The sequence below is a fragment of the Capsicum annuum genome, chromosome 8 (genome assembly GCF_002878395.1).
Source record: "Capsicum annuum cultivar UCD-10X-F1 chromosome 8, UCD10Xv1.1, whole genome shotgun sequence".
In the NCBI taxonomy this organism is placed as follows: Eukaryota; Viridiplantae; Streptophyta; class Magnoliopsida; order Solanales; family Solanaceae; genus Capsicum; species Capsicum annuum.
The window spans coordinates 167,210,518-167,221,847 of NC_061118.1; the positions used below are offsets into that span (position 1 = coordinate 167,210,518).

Consider the following 11,330-nt stretch of genomic DNA (forward strand, 5'->3'; position numbering starts at 1 on the left):
TAGTTATTATCTCAGCATGATTCGATGAAGTGGCTACGATAGACTGCCTTGTATATCTCCAAGATATGGCAGTACCACCACATATGAACACATAGCCTATTTGAGACCGAGCTTTATGCGGGTCAGATAAGTACCCAACATCAGCATGACCAATAAGATCGGGACTGCAATCTTTAGAATAAAACAAGCTTATATGTTTTATCCCATTTTGATGTCTCATAGTAGGAGCAGAAATATATCTTGCTAACAAATTGACTGAAAAGGCTATAGGCGTTGTAGTATTTGCAAGGTACATGAGTGCATTAATTGCACTAAGATATGGTACTTCATAACCAATCCAATTCGATATATTTTGAATTTCAGCAAATAATCTATTGCTTTGAAAACTCTCCAAGAGTTCCAATGATGTTCAAGAAATAAGCTTATACAATATAAGGATTATAAATAAGTTTCCCAAAAACTTTTATATGCTTCAAGCATTTTGAATCCTTAAAAGTTTTTCACATAAGTTTTGTCAACTGACAATATTCAACATTTGATGAGTGACATCTTTAAATATCTAGACTGCAAATCAAATAAGTTTAATACTTACCAAGATGCATCCTTTCATGTCACTTCATAAATATTTCTACGTCAGCATGCTTAAATTAACGTAGAATTAAGATCCTCGTAATCTTTCACAATATTGCGCCAATATTGTGTCAAATATATTGATGATATATCATTTAGTATCGGTTCACAATGCAACATAACATTTTGAGATCTCATCACTTCATTATTTTCAGATACATGAACCTCTCATAAGGTTTCATGAAGTGTTATGTCGTAGGCTCTTCAAGAGCTCATTGCCTTCTTATTATGATTATTTGCTTCTTATTTTTCAAGGACTATTTCATTTGGAACCGATCAGTCTACCACGCTTCACGCATGCATAGACTTTGTCCTTTAGGAACACAAAATAAGAGCACTTGCGCTTAATAGGAGATGCTTTCAGCATTTGACTTGAATTATCTTTTGGATGAGGATATGGTGATAATTCCTAACATATTTCATAGCGCTTATAATCTCCCCCTTATGTTAGGAAAACTAACATACATCCTCTACTTCTTTGAGGAATCCATCTTTGTGCATTATGGTATATTTATTAATCGTATACCGCATATCAAAATTATTAGATGGAATAATTGGTTTTCGACCTTGAACCAATTGAGAGGGAAGAAATAATCATAATTTATTGGTCTAATGTATACCAATGCTATTGTAATATATCATATTTTATACCAATACATGAAGTTTTGTTCTCATTAACAATGGTTTAGATATTTATCGAAGACATTCAATGCTAAACCATCATCATCAAGATGAATTATCTTGATTACACAATCTGAAAATTATGCTCAATTTATATTGAACAAGTAACTTTATGAATGTCAAACGTAGGTTGACCATGAATGTACATGTGATCATCTTATTGATGCATCTTTTCAACATATCACATGATCGGTGAACGGGCCCTTATTCACCTTTTATAAGTTTCAGATTTGAAGGGATCCAATCCCAATATTAGTTGGTCCAACCAACTTGTCATAAGAACAAATGACATAAACAATTCTTGAAGAATCTTCTAGTTCTTCAATACATGCACATCTTCGAGATGTCACAATCGTTCATATCAATTTATGAACTTTTATTCTAGTAAACTTCAAGTTTACCATGATATGTACTTTTTCTTTAGTAAATTACAGATTTACTATTACATGAATAAATTTTAGATTTACTACTTTAGAAGTAGATTTCAAAATTATGCAACCTCTTTCGGAGATGAGTTGTGATACAATCACAATCAAGTGCACGTTTGCATTAATAAGTTTCTCATTCCTCAGGAATGGAATATAATCGTGCCTTAAGCCTATCAAATTATGATAGCTTATAACCTCTTTCAAGATTTTGCTACTTCAGAACCAAATCGAGGCATACATATAATGTAGAGAATTTTTATCTAGCATATCTTATAATTATATAAGCGTGTGAAAATATCATCACTTTTGATGATCATTATCATATTGTCCCTCCACGCGTATATTCGTGCATTCAATCACTTGTCTTCTTTCAGACATATTATGCACTGCTACCACATACACCTCAAGAATGAAGTAAGTTGTCATATTTCAGACTTATCATATATTGCTACCACATTCACTTCATGGAATGAAACATATTTAATGGGTCGAATTTCAAACTTTTCATCAAACACCCATTATTTTGCCTTAACCATCACAATATCATCAATATGGTGTATTGACATTCAAACTCAATATTTGATCCATATAAAGACGTCTTAGACATGAATCGATGGGACTTGAACCCAAAATATTATCATCCTTTTTGATAATATTGTTCTTGAGGAGTAAATTTAAAATATAAATGGTTCCAAACCAATTATTTTTCCTCAAATCCAACAATAATTATATCATTAATAGAAAAATACAAATAACATAAGGAATTACTAACCTTGACCTTTAGATTTATAATCTCACCTTATTTGGTAGAGTCTCGTGTTGATAACGTGTTATAAAATAATAAAGAACAATAAGAAGAGTAGAGAGAATAGAGAGAGTGATTCTTATTTCTTCTCTTGAGAGATGAGAGATCATAAGAGTGTAAATACGATGAACAAAACCCCTCTATTTATAGGAAAAATTTACTCTTAGTCTGAGTAAAAGGCTGATGCTTCAAATCCTAATAGATATTAAAGTAGATCTTGATAGACATTTATTATAATGTAAATACATTTATAACATTAATTGATATGTTTCTGAAATTATAATATTACGACTGCAGCGGAAATACTGATACGTATCAGTTACAACAAGTAAATATGTCATAGAATAAATTAAGACCCCAATCAAGACATCATGGTACCCTTGGTATTTCCAAGGAGAGGTATGTAATTAACAACAATGTTTGATATTTCTTCCAAATAGAATTATGTTTCTAAATCGTCTCATATATAACATGTTATATGACTTTTTAAATTATTTTTTAAAAATATTTTTGTTGAAGGTTGGTGGTTATGCAGTTGAATATCAAAACTTGACATTTGTGACAGTAAGGGGATCTGGGCATTTTGTACCAAGCTATCAACCTGGTCGTGTTTTCCCCTTGTTTTCTTCTTTCATCAATGGCACACTTCCTCCTAATGAATGTCTCAAATGAACAATGCATAGATTGTGTTATTTTATGGTGTTTTCGGGTACAAGATCTGTATTTAGGCACAACAACTTCAACACTAGTTCAAGTTTAAAACAAGAACACTATGAAGTACAAAAATACCCTCAACACAAGATTAAAGTGATCTTTCTAAGAAGTGTGTTTTATTTTTTCAGAAACTAAGATGAAACAGAAATATAAAGCCAAGTCCCCCGACTTCACGGAGTGTCCTTAAGGAATAATTTTCCTTACTGTACCTGAGGTTTTGGAATCTTCCTCCCAGGATAAAATAACTTTCAATCCAACTATAGTGGTACCTCAAATAATTGAATTCATCTAACTCACTCAACGATTTGATTGATCACAAAGAATGTTTTGAAGACAAGAAAAGTTTTTATTTCAATTTTTTTTTCTAAACCTGTGGATGAAAGCAGGTTTATATGGCCATCAAATGCCTTTTCTGAAAGGTGGCAATGGTTCACTTAAAAGGTTTGTCCTTTGGAAGAATCATGTTTGTTCATTCGAAACATTGTGTCTTTTTTTTAACAGACACAACTATCTGAACAGTCACAACTTTTTCAAAACAATATGTCTTTTACTCAACGGTTGTGTCCCTTCATTTTCCATTCACACCAATTAAACCCAACAATCCCCCACATGAATGGGGAATGACTATTCTTTTTAAAACTGTACGGACAAGTATGTGATCATCAAGCAAAGACTGATTGCATCTAGATAAGTGAGTTTCCCTTTGAACTTTCTGTAGTGAACATGCATCGAATGAACTCGGTCAATCGGTAGATTTGATATCTTTGAACCGTCGAACTTTAATGTACACCAGACAACACATGTCACACAGTCAGCCTTTTACCATTTATGGTTCTCACGATTTTGTTCTTTTCAGCCATGAACATGTCCCGATTTCATGAGAGCTTAGAGAATAAGCCTTTACTAACATTCTCCTTGAAGCGACTTCCACTTTTCCTTTACATAGATGATTTCTAAACGTTCAATCCTATAGATTAAACTATTTGGTCAAATCTGCCAAATTTAGATAATCATTAAAATACTTTTCACTCTAAGTCTTATCCTTGTTTACTAGACATTGTCGACATCATGAGAATGGGTTGGGTAATTGATAATGTTAAACCTGTCAGACACAACTTTGTTTGATCTCCTTGAACCTAGATCTTAGGACCTCCAGTCTGCTAGGTAGAATTTCTACTATGCTGACTTGTCCTAGGCCTTAAACCCATTCCCTTGGCTGTCCTTTCTACTCTTTCTCTAGATAGGCCTTTTGTAAGTGGATCCGACACATTATCCTTTGACTTAACATAGTCAACAGTGATAATTCCACTAGAGAGAAGTTCTCTAATGGTATTATGTCTCCGTCTTATGTGATGAGATTTACCGTTGTACATCATGCTCCCTGCCCTACCTATTACCGCTTGGCTATTACAGTGTATACATATTAGTGCCACTGGTTTGGGCCAATAAGGAATATCTTTCAAGAAATTTCAGAGCTATTCTACTTCTTCATCGGCTTTATCCAATGTGATAAATTCAGATTTCATTTTAGAGCGAGCAATACATGTCTGTTTGGATGATTTCCAAGAGACTGCTCCTCCACCGATAGTAAATACATATCTATTTGTGGATTTTACTTCGTTAGATCCGGTGATCCAATTTGCATCACTATATCCTTAAAGTAATATAGGATATTTATTATAATGCAAGGCATAGTATTGAGTGTATTTAAGATACCCCAAAATTCTTTTCATTGTCATCCAATGAGTTTTGTTGGGATTACTTGTGTACCGACTCAATTTACTAATAGCGCATGCTATATCTGATCGTGTACAGTCCATTATATATATTAAACATCCTAATACTCTTGCGTACTCCAATTGCGAGTTACTTTCACCTTCATTCTTTCAAAGTGCAAAGCTCACATCCAAAGGAGTCTTGACAATACCGAATTTCATATACTTGAATTTGTCAAGTACCTTTTCGATATAATGAGACTGTAACAATGCCAACCTTTGTGGAGTTATATAGATTCTTATACCTAAGATTACATCTGCAACTTCAAGGTCTTTCATATCGAACTTGCTTTCGAGCATTCGTTTCGTTGCATTTATGTCTAAAATATCTCTACTGATGATCAACATATCATCAACATATAAACAAACAATGACTTGGTGATTCGGAGTGTCTTTAATGTAAACACATTTATCACATTCATTTATCTTGAACCCGTTTGCCAACATGGTTTGGTCAAACTTCGCATGCCATTATTTAGGTGCTTGCTTTAGTTCATACAACGACTTAATAAGTTTACACACCTTATTCTTCTTTCTTGGAACCACAAAACCCTCAGGTTGTTCCATGTAAATTTCTTCCTCCAATTCTCCATTTAGGAATGCGGTTTTCACATCCATTTGATGGATTTCAAGACCATATACTGTCATCAAGACAATTAACATTCGAATTGATGTTATCCTTGTTACGGGCGAGTATGTATCAAAGTAATCAAGGCCTTCTTTTTACTTGAATCCTTTTACTATAAGTCTTGCCTTGTATTTGTCAATAGTACCATCCGCTTTCATTTTTCTTTTGAAAATACATTTAGAATCTAAAGGTTTATTTTTTGGAGGAAGATCAACCAATTCGCATATATGGTTGCTTAAGATTGAATCAATCTCACTATTGACTGCCTCTTTCCTAAAGGATAAGTCCGAAAATGACATCGCTTTTTTAAATGTTTGAGGCTCATTTTGTAAGAGAAATATTACATAAGCTGATCCAAACGTAGTAGAAGTTCTTTGACGTGTACTACGTCTAGGATTCTCTTCATTATGTACATTCTCACTTGGTTCATCTCGAGGTCGTTTAGATCCTCCACTAGACTGCTCATGTCTAGTTTTATACGGGTAAATATTTTCAAAGAATTCAGCATTATCTGGTTCAATTATCGTATTTTTATTTATATCCGGATGTTTGAATTTATGAATCAAAAACCAACATATTTTACTGATTTTAGCATATCCTATGAACACACAGTCCATAGTCTTAGGTCCTATCTTAACCTTTTTAGGCATAGGAACTTGAACCTTTGCTAGACACTCCCACACTTTGAAATATTTCAAGTTGGATTTCCTTCCTTTCCATTTTTCATAAGGAATTGATTGTGTCTTACTATGAAGAACTCTATTGAGTATACAATTGGCTGTAAGTATAGCCTCCCCCACAAGTTTTGCGGTAAACCGAAACTTATAAGTAAGACATTCATCATTTCCTTCAACGTTCGATTTTTTCTTTTTGCAATTCTGTTAGATTGAGGTGAATACGGGGTCGTAGTTTGATGGACGATTTTATTCTCTACACATATTTCGGCGAAGGAAGATTCATAATCTCCGCCCCTATCACTTCTTATCATTTTTATCTTTTTCTCTAACTGATTTTCTACTTCAGTCTTGTATTGCCTAAACGCATCTATTGCTTCATCCTTACTATTTAGCAAATAGACATAACAATATCTAGTGCAATCGTCAATAAAAGTTATGAAATACTTTTTCCCACCACGTGATGGTGTTGACTTCATATCACAATTGTCAGTGTGTACTAAGTCTAAGGGATTGGAATTATTTTCAATGAACTTATAAGGATGGTTTGCATACTTTGATTCCACACACGTTTGACACTTTGATATATTGCACTCAAAGTTTTGCAAAACTTCTAAGTTAATCAGTTTTCGTAATGTTTTGTAATTAATATGGCCTAAACGTTCATGCAACAAATTATATGACTCAAGCAAGTAAGAAGAATTTAAAATTTTATTGATTTCAACATTCATCTTATAAAGGCCCTCAGTAAGATAGTCTTTTCCTACATACATTTCTCTTTTGCTAATTATAATTTTTCCAGAAACGGTTACACATTTGAATCCATTCTTGTCTAGAAGTGAAACAAAAATCAAGTTCCTACATAATTCCGGAACATACAAGACATTGGTCAGTGTCAAAACCTTGCCTGAAGTCATTTTCAAGCACACTTTTCCTGTTCCTTCTACCTTAGCAGTAACAGAGTTAGCCATGTAGATCATTTCTTCTACTTGAGCCAGAGCGAATGACGAAAACAACTCTTTGTTGGCACACATATGGTGGGTGGCACCAGAATCCATCCACCATTCGCGAGGATTCCCCACCAAATTGCATTCTGAGAACAGAGTACACAGATCATCACATTCTTTGTTGGACTCAACCATATTAGCTTGGTCCCTTTTCTTGCCTTTCTTAGGGGTATGACAATCCTGGACTTATGGCCAATTTTGCCACAGTTAAAGCACTTCCCTTTGAATTTCTTCTTGGGTTGATTGCTTCCCTGTTCAACTTTCTTCCTTTTCTTAGAATTTTTTTGGTCATCTTCCATAATATGTGCTCCATTAATTATAAATTTTTCTTTTGACCTTCTCTCGGCAGCCTTATTATCCTCTTCAATACACAGTCGGACAATAAGATCTTCGACAGTCATCTCCTTGCGTTTGTACTTTAAGTAGTTTTTGAAGTCTTTCCACATAGGTGGTAGCTTCTCAATGATCGTTGCTACTTGAAATACATCATTCACAATCAAACCTATAAGACAGTTTATATGAGTACTAAGAACATTTTCAATTTGTTCAACTAAGGTATTTTTCAAAGATATACCTTCTGCTAAGAGATCATGGATGATTACTTGTAATTCCTGAACTTGAGAGACAACCGATTTGCTATCTATCATTTTAAAGTCCAGAAACCTTGCAACAAAGAATTTCTTAATTCCTGCATCCTTTGTTTTATATTTTCGTTCTAGTGCCCCCCACAATTCCTTCGATGTCTTAGTTTCATTGTAAACATTGTAGAGGTCATCTTGGAGACCACTCAGGATATAATTCCTGCAAAAGGAAGTCTGAGTGCTTCGAAGCCTCTACAATCATGAAATGCTCTTTGTCCGAGGTTCCCTCGGGCACCTCAGGAGCATCCTCACTGGTGAACCTTTGAAGGCATAGAGTGGTGAGGTAAAAGAACATCTTTTGCTACCGTCGCTTAAAGTCAATACCCGCAAATTTTCTGGGCTTCTTCGCAGGCGCCATTGGTTGCGGAGCATTTGCTCAACTTGTTGAGGCAATACTAGTTGCCCCCATAGTCATAGCCGCATCTTGCATTTGACTTTCGTTAGTCATTTTTTCAGTCACCACAAGACAATAAAATTTAGTATTTTCAGAATACTATTTATAAAGTTAAGCAACTTTAAACTTTTCTTCTTGCTTCTAGTTAACGATGAATTTTTTATGACTTCCAATCGTCAACCGAATAATCTTTAACTTGTGATGAAGATTTTATGTCTTCGAATCACTAGTTAAGTTCAAACGGAGTAGAAAGCTTAAAGCTTTAATCTCCAAAAATAAGCAATACAGATTCTGCAAGTATTATTCCTTAAGATTGTTATTTTATGGTATTTTCGGGTACAAGAATCTGTATTTAGGCACAACAACTTGAACACTAGTTCAAGTTTAAAACAAAGAACACTACGAAGTACAAAAATACCCTCAACACAAGATCAAAGTGATCTTTCTAAGAAGTGTATTTTATTTTTTCAAAAATTAAGATGAAACAAAGATATAAAGCCAAGTCCCCCGACTTCAAGGAGTGTCCTTAAGGAATAATTTCTCTTACTGTACCCATGGTTTTGGAATCTTTCTCCCAGGATAAAATGACTTTCAATCCAACTATAGCGGTACCTCAAATAATTGAATTCGTCGAACTCACTCAACGATTTGATTGATCACAAAGAATGTTTTGAAGACAAAAAGAGTTTTTATTTCAGAAAATTTTTCATTTTTTTTTTCTAAACCTGTGGATGAAAGCAGGTTTAAATGGCCATCAGATGCCTCTTCTGAAAGGTGGCAATGGTTCACTTAAAAAGGTGTATCCTTTGGAAGAGTCATGTTTGTTCATTCGAAACATTGTGTCTTTTTCTGAACAGACACAACTATCTGAACAGTCGCACCTTTTCCAAAACAATATATCTTTTGCTCAAAGGTTGTGTCTCTCCATTTTCCATTCACACCAATTAAACCCAACAGATTGTTGATTATTGACAAATAAAGAGCAAAATTTGTTTGCATTTACTAAACAAATGTATAACTTATAATTAATGGTTTGATATTAACTTATTGTTGCATTAACAAAGTCAGCATTTATACAATGTCTGCTCGGTATTTGCATGTCAAATTGCATTATAGTTTTGAATAACAATAGTCAATATACTTGTAATAGAAAAATTATAATTATCTCCTTTTTCTATCCAAAAAAAGAAAAGAAAAATTGGAATTGTATTTAGAAAAAATAGAAAAGAAAAATAAGCTTAATTGTTAGTGCAACAATGTTGAACGCTAGAATTATTTTAGGAGGGATAAGTTATATATTTAATTACTTACTCATACATTAAGTTCCAAAAAGAGAGGCAATAATTGTGATATCATGATAATCTAATTTGGATAAATATTGCAAGCTGGCCCAACATTGTTGACATAATAACAATTTGTTTCCTTGGTCATTTTCAATTGTTACAAGTGCTATATATATATATACTACGGAGTATATATTAAACTATTACAAGCACCATTTTTCCTATATATTTTTTTTCCTTTACTAATGAGCACGTTCATATATAAATCAGCTTTATCACGAATCTCTCATCTCTATGTCTAATTTCTATTTTTAATCTCTAATCTCTAATATATTAAAAGTAATCTCTAATCTTTAATCTCTAATATATTAAAAGTGTGAAAACTCTTATAAACTTATAAAGTGAGTTAAACTTTTTGCCCTTAATTAAAAATTTCTTCAATAGACATAACTGTCGTTTACTATTTTCTTAAATTATTTTACAATTAATTTATTTGTAACAAAATAAAAAAAATCTATTTCTCTAATCAATAAAAAACTTTAAAGTGAGAAAAAAAAAAACTGGAAAGGCATGAAAAGCAAGGTAAGCATTTTTAAACTTAAAGAGATATACGTATGATTTTCTTTTTAAAAAAAACTACAAAGGCTATTTTACCATAAACATTATTAAGAAATCAATTAAAATTCTTATTTACTTTAGATAAAAAATCATAATATTTAACACTTTTGACTTAATTAGAATTTTATTTTGTATCCTACAATTCTATTTAAGTAGTCTTTTGATCAAACTTTACTGAAAAAATATGGCCTTCTTCTACTTCTACCTTTCTTTTTATTTTAGTTCAAATCAGATCTAGTAGGTATTCCAACTACTCCAATGTAAGAGTAATAAATTTAAATTATATATATATATATTTATATATATATATATTCCCCCCAAGCAAAATTATATATTAGTAGTAGTTTGCTGAACAGGAAGAATACAGGAAATGACAAAAGGAATAATTGAAAGACTTGTAGAAAACGTGCTAAATATTATGGGCCTATGATCGATATTTGACATGCAAAGCACATATATGTACACATATTTTGTGTTTATTCCAAATTTAATGGCTAGAATATATTTAGTTTAATCACCAAATTAACATGATATTTAATCAAATTGCGTTCAAAACACAATCATCTAGATGTACCCAGTTGCTAATTTCTGAAATTCAGCCATCAGTCTCATTTATGAAAATATCCTATGTAGGGGGGGATATTTGGGTCAAAGAGAGTAGATATGTCTATAATTAAAAATCGACAAGAAAATAATTTTATAAAACAAAATTGGAGGGGGGAAATAAAAAAAATTCTTAGACAAAAGTCAAATAGGGAATTAGGATGAGGCTTTGATCGTCATAATCCCAAATCAATTTTGTATTTTATTGTATATGTGATTACGTAACTTAGAGATTTTTTTTCCTCTATTTGTTGGAAAGTCGTGATTCATAGTCTATAGGAATAATATTATTTTGCCCCTTTAACAATTTTCCACTATTTTGATTTGTTAGACCATTAGGAAGGTTAAATGGACAGGTTACAATAATTTTGGATTTGCTATAAAATGGTCAAATTGATAAATATATTGAGTTATACCCATTCAATATTTATTTGGATCAAGACGAATTT

The 11,330-nt window shown here is 32.5% G+C and overlaps 1 protein-coding gene across 1 annotated transcript in view; it reads left to right on the forward strand.

The window, feature by feature from the left end:
• Window positions 1–3,216, forward strand: part of LOC107879513 — a 19,901-nt gene extending 16,685 nt beyond the window's left edge. The window contains 3 exon segments of the mRNA XM_016726893.2: window positions 2,842–2,852; window positions 2,855–2,943; window positions 3,064–3,216. Coding sequence (XP_016582379.2) covers window positions 2,842–2,852; window positions 2,855–2,943; window positions 3,064–3,216 — 253 coding nt within the window.
• The last annotated feature ends 8,114 nt before the right edge of the window (window positions 3,217–11,330 follow it).